This window comes from Ylistrum balloti, unplaced genomic scaffold (genome assembly GCF_031769215.1).
Source record: "Ylistrum balloti isolate Yb309-2 unplaced genomic scaffold, AGI_CSIRO_Ybal_v1 Utg369690, whole genome shotgun sequence".
Taxonomy (NCBI): domain Eukaryota; kingdom Metazoa; phylum Mollusca; class Bivalvia; order Pectinida; family Pectinidae; genus Ylistrum; species Ylistrum balloti.
In genome coordinates, this window is record NW_026781926.1 from 27,394 (window position 1) to 51,173 (window position 23,780).

At 38.2% G+C, this 23,780-nt stretch overlaps 2 protein-coding genes across 3 annotated transcripts in view; both read left to right on the forward strand.

Moving 5' to 3' along the window:
* The window catches only part of LOC132565063 (protein mono-ADP-ribosyltransferase PARP14-like), a 28,667-nt gene extending 5,163 nt beyond the window's left edge, over positions 1–23,504 (forward strand). Inside the window, exons 4-11 of one of the 2 annotated variants that reach the window (XM_060229667.1) lie at positions 2,880–4,610; positions 5,241–5,486; positions 10,075–10,338; positions 13,297–13,379; positions 16,015–16,242; positions 17,561–17,782; positions 19,437–19,551; positions 21,208–23,504. In XM_060229667.1, coding sequence (XP_060085650.1) covers positions 2,880–4,610; positions 5,241–5,486; positions 10,075–10,338; positions 13,297–13,379; positions 16,015–16,242; positions 17,561–17,782; positions 19,437–19,551; positions 21,208–22,283 — 3,965 coding nt within the window. In that variant the 3' untranslated portion in view covers positions 22,284–23,504. The remainder of the gene's footprint in view (positions 1–2,879; positions 4,611–5,240; positions 5,487–10,074; positions 10,339–13,296; positions 13,380–16,014; positions 16,243–17,560; positions 17,783–19,436; positions 19,552–21,207) is intronic. The other variant, XM_060229668.1, reaches the window with a different exon arrangement.
* The window catches only part of LOC132565081 (solute carrier family 4 member 11-like), a 68,646-nt gene continuing 67,275 nt past the window's right edge, over positions 22,410–23,780 (forward strand). The window contains exon 1 of the mRNA XM_060229687.1: positions 22,410–22,422. Within this exon, the coding sequence (XP_060085670.1) occupies positions 22,410–22,422 (13 nt within the window). The remainder of the gene's footprint in view (positions 22,423–23,780) is intronic.

Here is a 23,780-nt window from a genome sequence, read left to right on the forward strand (position 1 = left end):
CTTTTTATAAAGTTGTCCGTTCGCGACAGGTCAAAGGTTATGAAACATCAGAACTACAGGTCAATGGTAAGATATCGCGTGACGCAGATGTCAACCATAAAGCATGGACCGATCACTATAGCAAACTTGCTAGTATCACAGAAAAACAACACTTTGACCCTGTGGATAGGCATCAGATAGATTCCACTGTTCACGAGCTTCGTGCTATTAGTTATCTAAATGCGAATAGTGTATGTCAGACCGTATTACTGAACAGGAAGTTTTGAATGCTTTCAAAGGCATGAAGAACGGTAAAGCGGGGGGCCACGACTACATTGTGTTGGAACATATTCGATACGGTGGTGCGCAACTCCTTAAATTGATATCTCAATTGTTTAATGTCATATTGGAAATTGAAGATTATCCACCATGCTTTAAACATGGAATCGTCTTATCATTATTCAAGGGTGGAAAAAAGAACAGATTGGATGTCAATAACTACCGTGACATAACGCTAACACCTGTGCTTCAAAAATATTTGAAAAAGTGTTATACCAGAGGATATCAAAAGTGTGCACAAAAATTAACTTCCCACATTGTCTTCAGCAAGGTTTCAGACCAAACTTTGGAAGTATTACTGCTGCTTTTGCTGTTAGGGAAGCCATTTGCCACCACCTTGAACTCAATACGAAGGTCTATGTGGCATTCTTAGATAATGCAAAAGCGTTCAATAGTGTTTGGATTAATGGTCTCCTGTTTAAGCTTTACAACCTTGGGTTTAATGGTAAAATATGGCGTATTCTGGCGAATTCTTTTGAGGGAGTGACGTCATGTGTGCTATACTAAGGAAAAAAGGGAACCCCCTATCCAGTTGAACAGGGCGTCGGTCAAGGTCAAACTTTGTCGGCATGGCTTTTCCTGGTTATGATTAATGACCTTATTTCCGAGCTTGACTCATCTAGTTATGGCCTGAATATCCATAGTCTGCACATATCAGCAATATTTCTAGCCGATGATACACTGGACTGTTCAGTTGGTAACCTGAAATGCCTCCTTGATACGGTTTATGAATTTTCAAGAAAATGGCGTCTGAACCATAATCCAGTAAAGAGCTCATTGATGCAGTTTCACAATGGAACATCAAAACACATTCCGAGAACAGAGTGCAAACTTGGAGAGCATGCTATAGCTTGGGTCACTGTGAAAGAGTATGCAGGAATCACTCTTACTTTAAACCTTCGCTGCGACGAAAACATAAAAACGTTGTGTAAAAAAGTGAGAAGTCGTTGAATTCACTGATAAGTGTAGGTTTCCACAGCGTAGGAATGAACCCGCTTACAAGCGTCACACTAATAAAGGCTATAGTACAGTCACGTAGAGCGGCGTCACACTAATAAAGGCTATAGTACAGTCACGCATTCTCTACGGTTGCGAATTGTGGGCCAATCCTACACAAAATTCTGTGCGAGATATTTAGCAAGGAGATGTCAATGATTTGAGAAGACATCTCCAAAGCTAGTGACAACACGCGCCATTGGTCTGTTAGATATATCCGTCGAGGTCGACATGAGAAAATTATTATTTTGGAACAAGCTGTGCCTTGCGAGCAACAAATGCGTCTGGAAAATTCTGTTTTTAATTTGACTGTGTGCATTTGCTTTTGGCGGCATGACTCTTAAAGCCGAAAGTTTTATTCACGACATATTTGCAACTGCGGCTAAATTTGATATATAAAAAATTATGTTTGCTTTCTTGTTCGAGGGTTTCTGTCCAACAAGCATATTGTGGAAAACTTATTTTTGTAGGATAGTGGAGGAATTTTATTTCAAAAAGTGGCGAGAAGCAATGAACAATTCAGTTCTATCAGGAACGTATAGTGCGATTCACTCCAATCCAGGTCCTAATGCGCTCTGGATATTAAGTCCTGAATTTCCAGATTGCACATGGGCACTAGGAGAACTAATAAAGCTGTCGTATCGGTATGAAAGGAATACAGTGGTGTGTAGACTATGTAAAAAAGAAACAACCGATATCACTATTCATTTCTCTCTCTCTCTCCCCCCACCCCCCCAGGTTAGGAACATTGTTAATGGATAATTATAGCTAAAACCAAATACAATCAGTAATTAGGGATGCTGCGTGTTTTCCTTTTTATGGCCCAGCCATTTAAAAATGGATAGGTGGGTGTGACATTGGGAGAGATGTAGTATTGCCGATGTCTGTGCTTTCTAACTCATCCTGACTTGATGCGTTCTGAATTGATATCTTAAGACCGATTGACAGATTTGATTTAAATTTACCTAAAAGTACTATAACATCAAGTTTCACACCTGGTCAGATTCTCAATTGCATTGGACTGGATGGGGACATAAATTATCTAATAGACACTATATAGACATTTTCTGGTTCCTGAGTAAGTGTAAATAATTATCTAATGGACACTATATAGACATTTTCTGGTTCCTAAGTGTAAAAGCCCATTTGAACACTGTGTATCTCACTATTTAGACGTTGTAATGTAGTATATGTAACCTTGTATGTGTGTATTTTTCATACATTTGACTTTTAAACATATGTACCCCAACATTATATTGACATTGTGAATACAACACTCCATTGTTTGGATGAAACTTTGAAGACTTTGTATCCTACTATTTAGATGTCATAGAGATTTGAACACTATGGAATACTTGAGAGGTTTTTAGGTTTGTGTAACATGGAAATGTGGATATCTGATACACTGCTGTAGTAGTCTAAATTCCCTGGTTTTAAAGTCAATGTTAGAAAGATTGAAATTCTTTACAACAGATATCGAAGGAATGTGCTAGATCAGTGATGACATCTTTTATAAACAGAAATATTCATGATTATGTAATTCTGTGATGTGTTTTGTTTTGTAGTGATTGACAGTGTGTGTGCACGTTCCCATACAGTGGATGGACAAACCCTACATGTTAAACTTTTCCATGAACTGATAGGTGACTCTGGAGAAGATGGACCCAAATTTAAGGTTCCTGGTACATTGGTTATCACTGATATAGATCCCAGGAAAATCCAGTTCGTCAAATTTTCTCAACCAAACAAAGAGGGTTTAGAAAAGCAGTTGGAAACACATCATACAAAAATTCTTTGGCCTGAAAAACTAACTGATCCAGTTAAACTGGAATGTTTACTGACCAAAGATATTAAAGATTGTAGGACTTTGGCAAAAAATTGGAAGCAGACAGCACAGTCTAGCCTTGACAAGTTTCTTGATGTCTTGATTGTTTTTAAACATGATATTCTCCAGGAAGCGTGGGCCAATGTAATGGAACAGCTCCAGAACATGAGCATATCTCACCCTGATGGTGTCATGGTAGCCGTGGAAAAGGTCAGTTTTGAAATTTTTGTCATGGGACATAAGAAATTTGCAACTGATGTTTCTGAAAATGTTAACAAAATCATTAAAGAGATTGCTGATGAGTTAGAAAGAAAGAAGAAACAGGTTAAAGAAACTACAGCACCATTAAAGCATCACCAGGTAATGATGTTGAGTATCACACATTACAAAGAGACAATGGAAAAGAAGTATCAAGGAATGAAAATCTTGATAGATTTTAAAGGTAGAACAATAACATACGAAGGTCTGTATAGTGAGGTGACTTCAGCAAAAGTGGATATGTATGAAATCTTAAATTCTATGGTGTCCAGTCAGGTTTCTGGTTATAACAAGGGGAAATATGCTTACCTCCAGGAGAAGACAGTGAAACAATATGTAGCTGGAAAAATGAAAAAGGAGAAAATAACAGCTGTCTGGGAAATGAATGACAATAGTTTTGTAGTGTTCGCTCAGGCAGATGAAGATGCAGTACGGGCAGCACATATTCTGAAAGGTTCTGTTCTGGAGACAATCATTGATGTGAAGAAAGAATCCACTCCACTACTGTCATCTGACCGATGGGCAAACGAGGAGCAAGATATCAAAAGTTCTTGCAGTGTTTTGGTGCAGATGAAAGTTGAGATTGACAAACCATGTATTGTTGTATATTCTACTGATCAAGATGCTGAGACTGTGAGAGAACGAGTTGTTGATTTCTTATCCATGAACACTGTATACAAGAGCAAACTAACTGTTAACACAGGGATGTTGAGGTTTCTACAGGTCCACTGTTTAAAAGAAATCAAAGCCATTGCAGATCAGTACAAAATAGACCAAGTCTCTATTGATGTCAACAACCTTGGCATTGAAATCAAAGGAACAGAGATAGGATTGAATAAAGCTAAGATGGCTATAGGTGGGGTCATTGATGGTGTTGAGAAAAAAGAACATGTCTTGAAAAAACCAGGCATTACAAAACTTATGACATCTGATGATAGTATGCCAAAAATAAGTCAAGTAGAAAAATCACATGGCGTTGTAATTGTACCAAGTGATGAAAGTGAAGATGATGTAGATGGAGGCAGAACTCGTCTAACTCCAGATCCAAGACGACGGGATGGTTTTCAGGAAATGGCCAGTTGTTCCCAACGTGGCTTTCACCTCAAAGTTATGATGGGGGATATAACCAACCTGAAGGTAGATGTGCTGGTCAATGCCGCTAACAGGGAACTCCTGCATAATGGAGGACTTGCGAAGGCCATCGTTGATAAAGGTAAAAGTAATCATGTGTCACTGAGGCCATTCTGGCTAAGGGTTTTTAGCTTGCCTGCCCAAAGGGCCTAGAATTGTTTATTTCTGTCATTTCAAATTACTGACCCCAAGATTCGTTTGATGTACATCAAAGGATCAAACTGGTCTTTTCGTCCACCAGGTGTTGCACATGGAACAATCTTCAATGTTGCCATGACATGTTCCAGGGGTGTAGAGATCAAAAGTGATCATAATCCCTGGAGTATGAAGGATGCAGGTCATAGTGTGCACATTCTATATTTGAAATGGGGGGTAAAATATAAAATTCCTATGCAAAAATTGTACCAACTTATTACTGATCACATATTTCATTCACTCTTAAGCATTCATTGAAGCATTTGAGAAATGTACTTTATCCAGAACAGCCAATATTTCATATTTCAAATAAAAAAAATTCATTTTCATGTTGCAGTAAGCTTTTGAGTCTGCACAATTTTTCTGGGTCAGACTGGGTATGCCAGACCAATTATATTTTCTTATTTCTGTCTTGTGCAATGGTGGAATGTTTAGTTATCATCTACTGCAGTGGATGAGAAAGGACTTACATTTACAATCATTAATAGTCACCAATACTGATTTTGTGTTGTTGTAGGAGGGAAAAACATACAACAGGACTGTTCAAAATACATCAAAGCGCATAAACACCTGATGGAGGGCGATGTGTATTTTGGGATTGCTGGAAGTCTAAGTTGTAACTACATTGCCCATGCTGTTGGGCCAAAATGGCAGGGAGGGCATTTTAGGGAAAAGGAATTGCTACAGGAGGCAGTGTTCAAGTGTCTAGAGGAGACTGACAACCGCCAGCAGACATCAATCGCACTGCCAGCTCTCGGAGCAGGTACTTAGCATATTGATAAAGGGCATATATAGATTCCTCAATTAGCATCTATTTCTGTGGTGGTATAGAAATCATCCCTGCCAGTCATGACAACACTTCTTAATTATTCTAATTCACATCCAGATCTTTCCTTCTGCCACTGGCCACAGTGATAGATACAGTGTATAATGGTGTTTGACTACCCTGTCACTGTTGTAAGTAATGTTGTATCTATTTACAGGTGTGTTTGACTACCCTGTCACTGTTGTAAGTAATGTTGTATCTATTTACAGGTGTGTTTGACTACCCTGTCACTGTTGTAAGTAATGTTGTATCTATTTACAGGTGTGTTTGACTACCCTGTCACTGTTGTAAGGAATGTTGTATCTATTTACAGGTGTGTTTGACTACCCTGTCACTGTTGTAAGGAATGTTGTATCTATTTACAGGTGTGTTTGACTACCCTGTCACTGTTGTAAGGAATGCTGTATCTATTTACAGGTGTGTTTGACTACCCTGTCACTGTTGTAAGGAATGTTGTATCTATTTGCAGGTGTGTTTGACTACCCTGTCACTGTTGTAAGTAATGTTGTATCTATTTACAGGTGTGTTTGACTACCCTGTCACTGTTGTAAGGAATGTTGTATCTATTTACAGGTGTGTTTGACTACCCTGTCACTGTTGTAAGTAATGTTGTATCTATTTGCAGGTGTGTTTGACTACCCTGTCACTGTTGTAAGTAATGTTGTATCTATTTGCAGGTGTGTTTGACTACCCTGTCACTGTTGTAAGTAATGTTGTATCTATTTACAGGTGTGTTTGACTACCCTGTCACTGTTGTAAGTAATGTTGTATCTATTTACAGGTGTGTTTGACTACCCTGTCACTGTTGTAAGGAATGTTGTATCTATTTACAGGTGTGTTTGACTACCCTGTCACTGTTGTAAGTAATGTTGTATCTATTTACAGGTGTGTTTGACTACCCTGTCACTGTTGTAAGGAATGTTGTATCTATTTACAGGTGTGGTTGACTACCCTGTCACTGTTGTAAGGAATGTTGTATCTATTTACAGGTGTGTTTGACTACCCTGTCACTGTTGTAAGTAATGTTGTATCTATTTACAGGTGTGTTTGACTACCCTGTCACTGTTGTAAGTAATGTTGTATCTATTTACAGGTGTGTTTGACTACCCTGTCACTGTTGTAAGGAATGTTGTATCTATTTACAGGTGTGTTTGACTACCCTGTCACTGTTGTAAGTAATGTTGTATCTATTTACAGGTGTGTTTGACTACCCTGTCACTGTTGTAAGGAATGTTGTATCTATTTACAGGTGTGTTTGACTACCCTGTCACTGTTGTAAGGAATGTTGTATCTATTTACAGGTGTGTTTGACTACCCTGTCACTGTTGTAAGGAATGTTGTATCTATTTACAGGTGTGTTTGACTACCCTGTCACTGTTGTAAGGAATGTTGTATCTATTTACAGGTGTGTTTGACTACCCTGTCACTGTTGTAAGTAATGTTGTATCTATTTGCAGGTGTGTTTGACTACCCTGTCACTGTTGTAAGTAATGTTGTATCTATTTACAGGTGTGTTTGACTACCCTGTCACTGTTGTAAGGAATGTTGTATCTATTTACAGGTGTGTTTGACTACCCTGTCACTGTTGTAAGTAATGTTGTATCTATTTACAGGTGTGTTTGACTACCCTGTCACTGTTGTAAGTAATGTTGTATCTATTTACAGGTGTGTTTGACTACCCTGTCACTGTTGTAAGTAATGTTGTATCTATTTACAGGTGTGTTTGACTACCCTGTCACTGTTGTAAATAATGTTGTATCTATTTACAGGTGTGTTTGACTACCCTGTCACTGTTGTAAGGAATGTTGTATCTATTTACAGGTGTGTTTGACTACCCTGTCACTGTTGTAAGGAATGTTGTATCTATTTACAGGTGTGTTTGACTACCCTGTCACTGTTGTAAGGAATGTTGTATCTATTTACAGGTGTGTTTGACTACCCTGTCACTGTTGTAAGTAATGTTGTATCTATTTACAGGTGTGTTTGACTACCCTGTCACTGTTGTAAGTAATGTTGTATCTATTTACAGGTGTGTTTGGCTATCCTGTCACTGTTGTAAGGAATGTTGTATCTATTTACAGGTGTGTTTGACTACCCTGTCACTGTTGTAAGGAATGTTGTATCTATTTACAGGTGTTTTTGGCTATCCTGTCACTGTTGTAAGGAATGTTGTATCTATTTACAGGTGTTTTTGGCTATCCTGTCACTGTTGTAAGTAATGTTGTATCTATTTACAGGTGTGTTTGACTACCCTGTCACTGTTGTAAGGAATGTTGTATCTATTTACAGGTGTTTTTGGCTATCCTGTCACTGTTGTAAGGAATGTTGTATCTATTTACAGGTGTTTTTGGCTATCCTGTCACTGTTGTAAGGAATGTTGTATCTATTTACAGGTGTTTTTGGCTATCCTGTCACTGTTGTAAGGAATGTTGTATCTATTTACAGGTGTTTTTGGCTATCCTGTCACTGTTGTAAGGAATGTTGTATCTATTTACAGGTGTTTTTGGCTATCCTGTCACTGTTGTAAGGAATGTTGTATCTATTTACAGGTGTTTTTGGCTATCCTGTCACTGTTGTAAGGAATGTTGTATCTATTTACAGGTGTTTTTGGCTATCCTGTCACTGTTGTAAGGAATGTTGTATCTATTTACAGGTGTTTTTGGCTATCCTGTCACTGTTGTAAGGAATGTTGTATCTATTTACAGGTGTTTTTGGCTATCCTGTCACTGTTGTAAGGAATGTTGTATCTATTTACAGGTGTTTTTGGCTATCCTGTCACTGTTGTAAGGAATGTTGTATCTATTTACAGGTGTTTTTGGCTATCCTGTCACTGTTGTAAGGAATGTTGTATCTATTTACAGGTGTTTTTGGCTATCCTGTCACTGTTGTAAGGAATGTTGTATCTATTTACAGGTGTTTTTGGCTATCCTGTCACTGTTGTAAGGAATGTTGTATCTATTTACAGGTGTGTTTGACTACCCTGTCACTGTTGTAAGGAATGTTGTATCTATTTACAGGTGTTTTTGGCTATCCTGTCACTGTTGTAAGGAATGTTGTATCTATTTACAGGTGTTTTTGGCTATCCTGTCACTGTTGTAAGGAATGTTGTATCTATTTACAGGTGTTTTTGGCTATCCTGTCACTGTTGTAAGGAATGTTGTATCTATTTACAGGTGTTTTTGGCTATCCTGTCACTGTTGTAAGGAATGTTGTATCTATTTACAGGTGTTTTTGGCTATCCTGTCACTGTTGTAAGGAATGTTGTATCTATTTACAGGTGTTTTTGGCTATCCTGTCACTGCTGTAAGGAATGTTGTATCTATTTACAGGTGTGTTTGACTACCCTGTCACTGTTGTAAGGAATGTTGTATCTATTTACAGGTGTTTTTGGCTATCCTGTCACTGTTGTAAGGAATGTTGTATCTATTTACAGGTGTTTTTGGCTATCCTGTCACTGTTGTAAGGAATGTTGTATCTATTTACAGGTGTTTTTGGCTATCCTGTCACTGTTGTAAGGAATGTTGTATCTATTTACAGGTGTTTTTGGCTATCCTGTCACTGTTGTAAGGAATGTTGTATCTATTTACAGGTGTTTTTGGCTATCCTGTCACTGTTGTAAGGAATGTTGTATCTATTTACAGGTGTTTTTGGCTATCCTGTCACTGTTGTAAGGAATGTTGTATCTATTTACAGGTGTTTTTGGCTATCCTGTCACTGTTGTAAGGAATGTTGTATCTATTTACAGGTGTTTTTGGCTATCCTGTCACTGTTGTAAGGAATGTTGTATCTATTTACAGGTGTTTTTGGCTATCCTGTCACTGTTGTAAGGAATGTTGTATCTATTTACAGGTGTGTTTGACTACCCTGTCACTGTTGTAAGGAATGTTGTATCTATTTACAGGTGTTTTTGGCTATCCTGTCACTGTTGTAAGGAATGTTGTATCTATTTACAGGTGTTTTTGGCTATCCTGTCACTGTTGTAAGGAATGTTGTATCTATTTACAGGTGTTTTTGGCTATCCTGTCACTGTTGTAAGGAATGTTGTATCTATTTACAGGTGTTTTTGGCTATCCTGTCACTGTTGTAAGGAATGTTGTATCTATTTACAGGTGTTTTTGGCTATCCTGTCACTGTTGTAAGGAATGTTGTATCTATTTACAGGTGTTTTTGGCTATCCTGTCACTGTTGTAAGGAATGTTGTATCTATTTACAGGTGTTTTTGGCTATCCTGTCACTGTTGTAAGGAATGTTGTATCTATTTACAGGTGTTTTTGGCTATCCTGTCACTGTTGTAAGGAATGTTGTATCTATTTACAGGTGTTTTTGGCTATCCTGTCACTGTTGTAAGGAATGTTGTATCTATTTACAGGTGTTTTTGGCTATCCTGTCACTGTTGTAAGGAATGTTGTATCTATTTACAGGTGTGTTTGACTACCCTGTCACTGTTGTAAGGAATGTTGTATCTATTTACAGGTGTTTTTGGCTATCCTGTCACTGTTGTAAGGAATGTTGTATCTATTTACAGGTGTTTTTGGCTATCCTGCTGACAAATCCACCAAAGCCATTGTAAAGACTATTGAAGAATTTTACATAGACAATCCTAGATCTTACATACAGGAGATTTATCTGTGTGATGTCAATCAAAGCAATGTTGACCATTTCATCAAGGCATTGCAGAAACAATATGGAGCAGGGAATGTCAAGGTTTCAAGTTCTAATGGAGGAGCTAGGGAAAAATGGTCATCCCCTCAGCCCAAGCCAAGGAAGGGCTGGAAAAAGGCACAACCAGGTATACTTCAAAATCAATGTAAAAACACAACTAGTGAATGTTACCAATAGTGATAGGTTTCCATCTTCATTTATGTGTTAGATTGGTAGAATCATTCACTGTAAGGAGTGAGATGGAGGGTCTGGAATGAGGAGAAAAGTGAATCATTCACTGTAAGGAGTGAGATGGAGGGTCTGGAATGAGGAGAAAAGTGAATCACTCACTGTAAGGAGTGAGATGGAGGGTCTGGAATGAGGAGAAAAGTGAATCATTCACTGTAAGGAGTGAGATGGAGGGTCTGGAATGAGGAGAAAAGTGAATCATTCACTGTAAGGAGTGAGATGGAGGGTCTGGAATGAGGAGAAAAGTGAATCATTCACTGTAAGGAGTGAGATGGAGGGTCTGGAATGAGGAGAAAAGTGAATCATTCACTGTAAGGAGTTAGATGGAGGGTCTGGAATGAGGAGAAAAGTGAATCATTCACTGTAAGGGGTGAGATGGAGGGTCTGGAATGAGGAGAAAAGTGAATCATTCACTGTAAGGAGTGAGATGGAGGGTCTGGAATGAGGAGAAAAGTGAATCATTCACTGTAAGGAGTTAGATGGAGGGTCTGGAATGAGGAGAAAAGTGAATCATTCACTGTAAGGGGTGAGATAGAGGGTCTGGAATGATGAGAAAAGTGAATCATTCACTGTAAGGAGTGAGATGGAGGGTCTGGAATGAGGAGAAAAGTGAATCATTCACTGTAAGGGGTGAGATGGAGGGTCTGGAATGAGGAGAAAAGTGAATCATTCACTGTAAGGGGTGTGATGGAGGGTCTGGAATGAGGAGAAAAGTGAATCATTCACTGTAAGGAGTGTGATGGAGGGTCTGGAATGATGAGAAATGTGAATCATTCACTGTAAGGAGTGAGATGGAGGGTCTGGAATGAGGAGAAAAGTGAATCATTCACTGTAAGGAGTTAGATGGAGGGTCTGGAATGAGGAGAAAAGTGAATCATTCACTGTAAGGAGTGAGATGGAGGGTCTGGAATGAGGAGAAAAGTGAATCATTCACTGTAAGGAGTGTGATGGAGGGTCTGGAATGAGGAGAAAAGTGAATCATTCACTGTAAGGAGTGAGATGGAGGGTCTGGAATGAGGAGAAAAGTGAATCATTCACTGTAAGGAGTGTGATGGAGGGTCTGGAATGATGAGAAAAGTGAATCATTCACTGTAAGGGGTGAGATGGAGGGTCTGGAATGATGAGAAATGTGAATCATTCACTGTAAGGAGTGAGATGGAGGGTCTGGAATGAGGAGAAAAGTTAATCATTTGTGTGTGAAGATCAGGAATACAGTGTGAGATTTGTGTATGAACACCAGTGATACAGTGTGAGATTTGTGTATGAACACCAGTGAAACAGTGTGAGATTTGTGTATGAACACCAGTTAAACAGTGTGAGATTTGTGTATGAACACCAGTGATACAGTGTGAGATTTGTGTATGAACACCTCTAATACAATGTGAGATTTGTGTATGAACACCAGTCATACAGTGTGAGATTTGTGTGTGAACACCAGTTATACAGTGTGAGATTTGTGTATGAACACCACTGATACAGTGTGAGATTTGTGTGTGAACACCAGTGGTCAGTGTGAGATTTGTGTATCACACCAGTAATACAGTGTGAGATTTGTGTGTGAACACCAGTGATACAGTGTGAGATTTGTGTGTGAACATCAGTTATACAGTGTGAGATTTGTGTGTGAACACCAGTGATACAGTGTGAGATTTGTGTATCACACCACTGATACAGTGTGAGACTTGTGGATCACACCACTGATACAGTGTGAGATTTGTGTATGAACACCACTGATACAGTGCGAGATTTGTGTATCACACCACTGATACAGTGCGAGATTTGTGTATCACACCACTGATACAGTGTGAGACTTGTGTATGAACACCAGTGATACAGTGTGAGATTTGTGTATCACACCACTGATACAGTGTGAGACTTGTGTATCACACCACTGAGACAGTGTGAGATTTGTGTATCACACCACTGATACAGTGTGAGATTTGTGTGTGAACACCAGTGATACAGTGTGAGATTTGTGTATGAACACCAGTGATACAGTGTGAGACTTGTGTATCACACCACTGATACAGTGTGAGACTTGTGTATGAACACCAGTGATACAGTGTTAGATTTGTGTATCACACCACTGATACAGTGTGAGATTTGTGTGTGAACACCAGTGATACAGTGTGAGACTTGTGTATGAACACCAGTGATACAGTGTGAGATTTGTGTGTGAACACCAGTGATACAGTGTGAGATTTGTGTATCACACCACTGATACAGTGTACAGTGTGAGACTTGTGTATGAACACCAGTGATACAGTGTGAGATTTGTGTATCACACCACTGATACAGTGTGAGACTTGTGTATGAACACCAGTGATACAGTGTGAGATGAACACCAGTGATACAGTGTGAGATTTGTGTATGAACACCTCTAATACAATGTGAGATTTGTGTATGAACACCAGTCATACAGTGTTAGATTTGTGGATCACACCACTGATACAGTGTGAGATTTGTGTATGAAGATCAGTGATACAGTGTGAGATTTGTGTATGAACACCAGTGATACAGTGTGAGATTTGTGTGTGAACACCAGTGATAAAGTGTGAGATTTGTGTATCACACCACTGATACAGTCTGAGATTTGTGTATGAACACCAGTGATACAGTGTGAGATTTGTGTATGAACACATGTCTTTATTGATGTTGAATAATGTCTCAACAGTCATGATACATTTATTTTGCCTGGAATTTTAATAGTGATTTCACTGACTAAGTCTGAACCCTTTAGTGATAGGCCAAGGAAAAATTGTGTTCTGATGTAACAAGAGTTTAGTATTAGACAAGGTGTCACTAGGTCTAATGATCTTGTTATGATGATGAATAACTTAAAAGAATTCTGTTGTAGATGTACCATCCCACTCTCCTTCAGTCCAAAATGCTATAAACATTTCCATACATCTAGTGAAGGGACAGATTGCCCACCAAAAGGTAAGTCAGTGGGCTTATAGACATAAGATTGAATAGATCTACAGCCAATAGAGTTAGTGAAAAAGTTTACACGGATCAGAATTAGTCAGAATGTCTAGAGTCAACAGAGGGTTAGTGAGTAGGTCTAGAGTAAACAGAGGGTTAGTGAGTAGGTCTAGAGTCAACAAAGGGTTAGTGAATAGGTCTAGAGTCAACAGAGGGTTAGTGAAAAGGTCTGGAGTCAACAGAGGGTTAGTGAGTAGGTGTAGAGTCAACAGAGGGTTAGTGAAAAGGTCTGGAGTCAACATAGGGTTAGTGAGTAGATCTAGAGTCAACAAAGGGTTAGTGAGTAGGTCTAGAGTCAACAAAGGGTAAGTAAATAGGTCTAGAGTCAACAGAGGGTTAGTGTAAAGGTCTGGAGTCAACAGAGGGTTAGTGAGTAGGTCTAGACTCAACAGAGATGTTGGTGAGTATGTCTAGAGTAAACAGAGGGTAAGTGAGTAAGTCTAGAGTCAACAGAGGGTTAGTGAGTAGGTCTAGAGTCAACAGAGAGTTAGTGAGTAGGTCTAGTGTCAACAGAGGGTTAGTGAGTAGGTCAAGTGTCAACATAGGGTTAGTGAGTTGGTCTAGAGTCAACAGAGGGTTGGTGAGTAAGTGTAGTGTCAATAGAGCTAGTGATGATATCTAGAGGGAACTGAGTTAGTCAGTAGGTCTAGAGACAACAGAGGGTTAGTGAGTAGGTCTAGAGTCAACATAGGGTTAGTGAGTAGGTCTAGAGTCAACAGAGGGTTAGTGAAAAGGTCTGGAGTCAACATAGGGTTATTGAGTAGGTCTAGAGTCAACAAAGGGTTAGTGAATAGGTCTAGTGTCAACAGAGGGTTAGTGAGTAGGTCTAGAGTCAGCAGAGGGTTAGTGAGTAGGTGTAGAGTCAACAGAGGGTTAGTGAGTAGGTCTAGAGTAAACAGAGGGTTAGTGAGTAGGTCTAGAGTCAACAAAGGGTTAGTGAATAGGTCTAGAGTCAACAGAGGGTTAGTGTAAAGGTCTGGAGTCAACAGAGGGTTAGTGAGTAGGTGTAGAGTCAACAGAGGGTTAGTGAAAAGGTCTGGAGTCAACATAGGGTTAGTGAGTAGGTCTAGAGTCAACAAAGGGTTAGTAAATAGGTCTAGAGTCAACAGAGGGTTAGTGAGTAGGTCTGGAGTCAACAGAGGGTTAGTGAATAGGTCTGGAGTCAACAGAGGGTTAGTGAGTAGGTCTAGACTCAACAGAGATGTTGGTGAGTATGTCTAGAGTAAACAGAGGGTAAGTGAGTAGGTCGTCTAGAGTCAACATAGGGTTAGTGAGTAGGTCTAGAGTCAACAAAGAGTTAGTGAGTAGGTCTAGTGTCAACAGAGGGTTAGTGAGTAGGTCTAGTGTCAACAGAGGGTTAGTGAGTAGGTCTAGAGTCAACAGAGGGTTGGTGAGTAGGTCTAGAGTAAACAGAGGGTTAGTGAGTAAGTCTAGAGTCAACAGAGGGTTAGTGAGTAGGTCTAGAGTCAACAGAGAGTTAGTGAGTAGGTCTAGTGTCAACAGAGGGTTAGTGAGTAGGTCAAGTGTCAACATAGGGTTAGTGAGTTGGTCTAGAGTCAACAGAGGGTTGGTGAGTAAGTGTAGTGTCAATAGAGCTAGTGATGATATCTAGAGGGAACTGAGTTAGTCAGTAGGTCTAGAGTCAACAAATGATTAGTGAGTGAATCTAGAGTCACCAGAGGGTAAGTGAGTAGGTCTAGAGACAACAGAGGGTTAATGAGTAGATCTAGAGTCAACATAGGGTTAGTGAGTAGGTCTAGAGTCAACAAAGAGTTAGTGAAAAGGTCTGGAGTCAACATAGGGTTATTGAGTAGGTCTAGAGTCAACAAAGGGTTAGTGAATAGGTCTAGAGTAAACAGAGGGTTAGTGAGTAAGTCTAGAGTCAACAGAGGGTTAGTGAGTAGGTCTAGAGTCAACAGAGAGTTAGTGAGTAGGTCTAGTGTCAACAGAGGGTTAGTGAGTAGGTCTAGTGTCAACATAGGGTTAGTGAGTTGGTTTAGAGTCAACAGAGGGTTGGTGAGTAAGTGTAGTGTCAATAGAGCTAGTGATGATATCTAGAGGGAACTGAGTTAGTCAGTAGGTCTAGAGTCAACAAATGATTAGTGAGTAAATCTAGAGTCACCAGATAGTTAGTAAGTTAGTCTAGAGACAGTGGAAGGTTAGTGAATAGGTCAAGAGTGAACAACAGTGAAGTGAGTGGGTCTAGAGTCAGCAGAGGGGTAGTCAGATGATCTGGAGTAAACAGAAAGTTGGTGATGGTCAGGGTAGTGAGTAGTTCTGGAGTCAACAGGGTTTAGTGAGTAGGTCTAGAGTCAAGAGAGGGTTAGTAAGTTGGTCTAGAGTAAACAGAGAGTTGATGAGAGTCAACAAAGGGTTAGTAAGTAAACTGAGAGTCAGCAGAAAGGTTGTGAGTAAGTCTAGAGTAAACAGAGGGTAAGCAATTAGGTCTAGAGTCAATGAAGGGTTAATGAGTATGTTTATAGTTAACAGACACTAATCATGTAGGTCTGGTGTATTCATATTTATGACAATGCTATACCATTTTATAATCATCATATTTATATTATTATCACTTTAACCGTAATACCAGGTTGATGTGATTGTAAACACCTGCTCCAAGGACCTGAAACTGAGTAATGGAGCAGTGTCCTCCTCACTTCTGACTGCTGCTGGACCTCAGATGCAAAATGAATGTGATCAAAAGTATCAGGGCATCTCATTTGGTGAAGTAGCCATCACAAAAGGATACAATCTCCATTGTCAACATGTCTGTCATGGTTCTCTGCCAGGCTGGGATGGAGGAGCAATATCTCTGGTTGTGAGTGTTATTTGTTACTAGTAAAATCCAGGGGGTAAAATCCAGTGGTAAAATCCAGGGGTAAAATCAAGGGGTAAAATCCAAGGGTAAAATCCAAGGGTAAAATCCAGGGGGTAAAATCCAGGGGTAAAATCCAGGGGTAAAAACCAGGGGTAAAATCCAGGTGTAAAATCCAGGGAATGATAGGTTTCCTTCCTGTCTGTCAGCCCTCCATCCATCCCTCCATCTGACTATCAGTGTTAAGTTTTTGAAGTGTTTATTTCTAATGTCTGTAGACATTTTAGTATGGGACTTAGTAATACTAATGATAAGTAATAACCCACACCAAGATAAATGTCACTTAATCCAATTTTAACTAATTCACACATGGCAAGGAAACCTAATGCATAATAAACCAGACCCTGAAATTGATATTGTTTTACATTGCATACAAACAACTAAACTGAAAGCAGTGATACGAAAAAATGATATAGCTCTAGGGGCTGGTACAGGGCATGTATTGCTTCAACGATCTTTATACTAAATAAATGGAAAGAGTTCCTTTTGAACCCCCCCCCTCCCCCCCCCCCACCCAAAATGACTACCAGTAGGCTATAATAAGTATCTTAAAGGGTTTATTTGAAGGGGTACCAAGAAAAATTGGGGCATGGTCTTAAAATTAACCCTTTCAGACACTTTAATTATATTTACCAGGTATAATAACCCATTGGTAGCCACTTTGGGTGGGGGGTTCAAAATGAACTCTTACCTAATAAATATGGTGTAATATAATTCTGGGGGTCAGTATGGGGCATGTATCACTTCAACAAACTTAGTACTAAATAATAATAGTGTCATAGCTCTGGGGGCGGTAAGGTTTTGCTCTGGGGGCGGTAAGGTTTAGATCTAGATGTGTCCAATTGTTACTTGCTATCACAAGTCCACACAAAACTGCACTGTTTTGATACAATTTACTACTATAAACATTTCCGTACTCGATTTTAAGACTTTTTATAAACTGCTTCATTGCTTTACATGCTGTGTATTCTGCTTACAAGAACTTGAATTTGTGATTGGTGACTAATACAGTCAAGTGTTAGTGGTCGCAGATAGTTTTACAAATTGGATGAAGAAATGATAGAGAAATGATGAGTTCATTACTTAATGTAAACATGTTTTTACCTTCCAGTTATCAGACTTTAAAACCTGTCAAGCTGATAAAATAATGGAGAAAGTAATCCCAGGTATTCTTTACAAACATGCTTATTGTGATAACATTCATTATCTAGATATTCATGAGCTAACACTCTACAGTCCTGGATACATTATATATCTTCAGACTCTCCAGAAATTCATGATGTCATGTCTGGAAGAGGCAACCAACAGAGGTTGTGGGTCTATAGCCTTTCCGGCCATGGGAACAGGAAACCTCAATTACCCACGTGACATTGTGGCCAGGGAAATGTACAAAATAGTGACCAAGTACTCGAATCAGAACCCTTCTAGTCCTGTGCGGAAGGTTTTATTTGTGATTTATGACAAGGATGTTCCCACAGTAAAAGTAAGTATACACCTAACTTACATGCTCATGACACTTTCATAAAAGTGATTTCAAAATTGTTTATGACTTAACATCGTTGACAAAATATTTACAAAATTGTTCACAGTCTCATAGCTGTTCTGACCTTAGTGATGAACTTCTTCTAGTTGGTAATAGAACCTGCCAAACAAATGACTAAAACTTGAGTCACATGCTAACCACCACCAACACACTTTTTGTAAAATATGACAAAAAATGTAAATTTTGATGCTGTTTTGTATCTTTTACTCTTTGCTTCCAAAAGCAATTCAGGTTATGTTCTGTAACAGAAAGTGTTGTGAATGAAGAAGATGGCCCCAAAAATGACAGGAATTCAGTTGTTATCTGATGACATCACTAACAATTACATGAACTGAAAATGTCTTAATATAACCAAACTTTTATTGACATTGAAAGTGTCCTGGTTTTAAAAAATGCTTGTAAAAGTTGAACTTTGATATATGAGTTAAATGAGGGATAAATGAATCTGTTATGTTTTTGTGACAGTGAATGTTGATCTTTGACTGCATCAACACTGTCAGTCAATTGTACATATTTGTAACTGTATTACTGCTGATAAAGATTCCTACCCTATATTCCAAAATGGTCAAGTATTGCAATTGTATGATTTCTATCAATTCTTTCAAACCCCATGTAACTCTGAACTTTGAAATAAAATTTACTGATTTTTTCGTACATGTTCAAAGGTCAAATAAGTATGTTGTCACAGATATGTAACTTTTCCTGAAGACCCTAGTAACCATTCGGATGTATGGAAACTCACACCCAACTGATTTATGGATGATTGACTGGAATAAAGGCCTGACCACATCACATTGTAGCTCATAAATCAATAGAACTTTATAAGGACACAGTTTGCTTCAGATTTGTCAATACATATTGTCTGTCTTTAGTAGTTCTAACATATTTATAAAACTTTGAGGTAAATATATATTTATAAATAAGAAACCATTGTATAACTTCTGAGGTAAAAAGGAAATAATTATTTACCAATAATGTACACTAAGACCCATTTTTATTAATCAAGTCACTTACGGGAAAGAAGATATCAGTTATTTTCTCATAAAATCAAGGGCGTTTTTACATAAAATTAAATCCCTAATGATCCAACACACGTACAGGTATAGCATGCATTTTTTTTCAATTAGATAACTGTTAAGCAATTTATTTGCAAGTTTTAATATTCATGCAAATATGAATATATTAATTTTAAAGTGGAAAATGTATATTAAACACATTTTTTATGTAAAATGATGACCTCAATCAATCTGTAATGGAATTTATCCACAGGTAACTTTAATTGATCACTCGGTATATGCTCACTCAGGTTTAACCCCTCTACCCTTAATCCTCTTATGTAGTTGACTGGTTGGCCAGGTGTAATTAACAACTTCACAGCTAACATAACCCCTATCATCATATTTTCACTATCACCTTAAATATATGCATTGTTAATATAACTTCTCTTAAGGGGATCAAAATACTATAGGGGGGATCATTTTCTGATGGCCAGTAAAATGATCCGGATCCTTTTCTGATGGGGGATCCAAATATGATAGGACACTGGGTCTCCTGTACCAACAGGGTCTTATAACATTGTCTTTCTGTCTTTCAGGCCTTTGAAACTGCAGAACAGTCTCAAGGCAAGTCTCCTGCTAAGGGTGGAAACCGATATTCTAGACAATACAGAACTCCTAGTCAGGAAGACTATGGTCAACACCATCATCAAGGTTTGTAAAATTATAGAGGGGACGAGTATTTTTCTAAAGTGAGAGTTTTAACTTGTGAGATATCAGTAGTGTTTGTGATTTTGTCATTGCCACTAGACAAAAACATTGAGAATATCTGTTATATACTGTACTGTAAACTCCAAGATCTTGTGGGTGTAACTAGTGATGTCGTTATGACATAGCTGGGGACAAATTACCCCTAAAATCCCTGCAGAAGTCACAGATTAAATCCATGACTTTATGTGTGTATGCATACATTTCTATGATTTGTATTTATGAGAAGTGTTTCTCAAGCATACAGTTTTATACTTCAACTTTACATTGGTTACATCTGAATTCACAAAGCCTATGATCATTGCATTCTATATATTTTGACCTCTGACCTTAAGGAAGGTGAATTACGTTTGGAGAATTCCTGGTAATTACTCATGTGTATATATTGTCCATTGCCAATTAGGAAGACAGGGATATAATAATTATATGAAAACTTCATCATTTTGATGCGGAATTAGACCTCAAAACTCAAGTTTAGAATTGCCAGAGCTGCTTCCTATACCACTTCATAAAGGATAATGTGTATATTAAACTATTAATAAAAGTTGATGTCTGCTAGATCTGATGTAAAGAATCATAGGACACTCAAGTGGAATATGTACAGAACCTGAAGTCCACTACCACATCCGTTCATCTGTCCATTTGCCTGATCATCTGTCATAATTTTGTCTGGAGCATAACACATAATATATCACATAAAAAAATATCAATATAAAACTTCTACAGGTAGATCTCCACAAGGAGAAGTGCAGTGTACAAGAATTATAACTCTCCTTTACGTAATTTAGGAGTTATTGCCCTTCGTAATTTTTCATACTCAAATTTTGCCAAAATTATCCCTTTTGGAACTACAATTACATGGGTAGCTTTTATTCAGGGAGCATTTATCACTTCTAGTGATTCTCTTGTTTCTTAAATAACAGTCCAGTTAGTAGTGTGTTGTCTACATAAGCTGTACTGTTTGCCTCCTATCATGTTTCTCCGATGGTGTTGTTTTGTCAGTTATTGCCCTTGGTGTTGGTTATTGAAACATTACTTGTGCCAATGACTTTTTATCTCGAAAACAGTTAAAATATCGTTTAAATATGAATTATTTTTATCAGAGTATTAGAGGCATTGAAGCAAGCAACACTTCTGACAACCTTTAGAGGTCAAAGGTCATATGCAAATGTTTTTTGCATATATAACACCTTATATTTACACAGTTATATTTACTACCTTTGAGTTTATCTGTCCTTTTTACCAGTTATTCCTCTTGATACTTGTTAATGGTCACTTGTTTCTGAGCCCCTGTAGGGGCTACAATCAGACAGCATATGAGGATATCTGGTATTAGTTAGTCCTAAGCAACAGTTTTAGTAAACGTTCCAGGTTACATGGTTATCAAAACTTGTTCGAATGAATGAAGTTGACCCAATTTTAGAATATTTCAAGACAGAAATCAAATTATTTGATGAAAAAATAGAACATGGGGTAATTGATAAAGATAATGATAGTAACGATTATGGAATTTTACAAATATTTCAGGTTTGATATTGATATGTTAGTAGACTAAAAATCAATTCTCTCACTAAACCCAGCATTTGTTTGTGTAATTGATAGGTATTTTGGCCATGGGCAGGGTATCCTCCAGACTTTCGACTTCCACAGAGAGACTTGATGACACTGCCATGTTCAAAGCACCTTTATCATTACACACACCCCCTGTGATATCCCGATATCCCACTTCACCACTTACAAGAGCTTCCCCAGTGTCCAACCTTGCTAGCATTGACAACGATGCAGACAGTGAAAGCCTAGAGGAAGATGAAGATCATATAAGACATTTACATCGTTCGAAGTCAGATATCTTAACTAGTAACCTTTATAAAGGTCAAGGGTCAGATTTAGATAAAAGACCATACCATCATTCTAAATCATTTCCAGAAATATTAGAGGACAAGATTGGAAACAAAATTCTTGGTCCAAATTACCGACTTGAAGACAGAGATATAGACAAAGCAATGGGCATTATAAAAAAACAGTTCCCTCATATAGGAGGGTTAGAGGATGCATCAGTTGTAGCACTAGCATCAGTACAGAACATCAGTGAGAAATACCAAAGGCAATTCATCCAGATTTGTCACACGGGTAAAAACCACTGGGTGACCCTCACTAACCTTTTGGGTCAGGGGTTAAAAGGTCATGTCAAAGTATATGATAGTTTCTACAGAGATCCCACGTCCCAGTTAATGTTAGATGTTGTGTGTCTTTTGAAGCCCCAGGAACTGTTTCTTAAACTGGAACTACCAAAATATCAGAAACAGAATTTTAAAGGGGATTGTGGACTTTTTGCCATTGCTGCTATGGTAAGCTTAGCAAATGGCAATGACCCATCCCACATGGTGTGGGATTGCTCCAGGATGAGGGGCCATCTTGTTCAATGTTTTTCATCAAACAGTTTGACTGAATTTCCAATTGTCAGTGGATCGAGTTTGGCTGACATTCCAGATGAGAATTTTCTGGAAAAGAAATTTTATAAAATTGTTCTGTGTGTTTCTTGTAGAATGGCCTTGACTAGAAGGGATAAGCAGATTAACTGTGGGCATTGTGGAGAAAAATGCCATGATAAAAAAGACTGCATTGATGAACAATTCAAGCTATGTGGACATTGTATGATTAAGCTGTCAAATGTTTAAGTTCCTGACACTGTTTTGGTAAATGGTCGAGAACTAGAGCATTTCATTATTAAACTGCTTTCTGTGTAGATGTATAGGCTTAAAATTATCTACATGACTTTGCCGAAATTGTTGATTATTGACAAGATGACTTTTTATGGTAAGGTGACAAGTGCTTTGATGCCATGGCATATTACAGCCATCATCATTCCCTTTTCCTCAATAACCAAGAGGTTCAAGATCAAAATATTGGGCCACTACAGCATGCTGGGATAAATGACAGGATAAAAGGTTGATAGTTTTGGTCAAAATGATGACCTGTACTTACTTTAAAAAGTCATTTTGGTTGAATGTGTTGATTTTTTCAATCAACTTCTTCTCAATAACCAAAGGGACACAGGGTGATGATAATGGGCAAGTAACATGCTGAGATGCAGTGCACTCAGTAAATGACCTTGACCCAGTTTTGAAGTCACTTGGGTCAAATGTGTTAAAACTCTTTAAAAACTTATTATTAACCAAGAGACATAGGGTTTTGATACTGATCAAGTAGCATGCTGAGATAAAGACTTCAAAATTTATACAACTGAATAACCTTGATCTTTTTTCAATGGCTACCAAGTTTGTTGAAATGAGAGATGTTGACCCACGTTCAAGGTCACAGGGATGAAATTTTTTGAAATTATTAAATGACTTAAACTTGGTAAACATGAGGTGCAAGGTCATGATTTTAGGAGAATAACATGCTCAGATGAATGGCTACTTGGTTTATGAAAATTAATGACCTGGCCCGATCTTCCAGGTCACATGGGCAATTATTTTAAAATGTTTTTGTAACATGCAAGAGAAACAAGGTCAGGATATTGTGCTAATAGCATACTAGATTGAAGGGCTACCAAATTAGTTCAATGGAATAACTCAGATGCACTTCAAATGACACAGGAGTCAATTGTGTTAACATTATTTGCATGTATAACAGGTCTAATGGTTGTGGTGTTTTTATGGTAGCATGTTTGGGACTTTGACTTCATGTTTGCAGAAATTACTTAATGGACAAAGTCTTCTATAAAAGTTGCAAAACATTTGGGCGATTCAGGTCCATTCATTGCCTCTCTCTATGACTAAAAAATTCCTACATTCTCTTTTGAAAAAAAGAAATGTAACTTAAATCCTCTCTCTGTTTAATGAGTTACACTTTAAAGTGCTACTTTGTCATGCTGTGATTAATTATTAGTGTTTTTATTGTCTACATCGATATTTGTGTGGCATTACATAATAAAGGCATTATGTCCAAAAATAAAACCTGCCTTGAAGTCTTTAATCATCTTTCAATTTTATACCTCTTCCCTGCCGTCTCCAGTAAAGGAGGGAGGGGCCAGTGAGTCTGTGTGCACAATTGCCAGTGTGTATAGATTTTAATTGTACATAGGATTGTGGTCAACCTCTAGCTTCACCCTAGAGGGAATTTCCCTTTAGCCTAGTGGTAGAGCATCCAACTAGAGACCTGGAGGTCGTGGG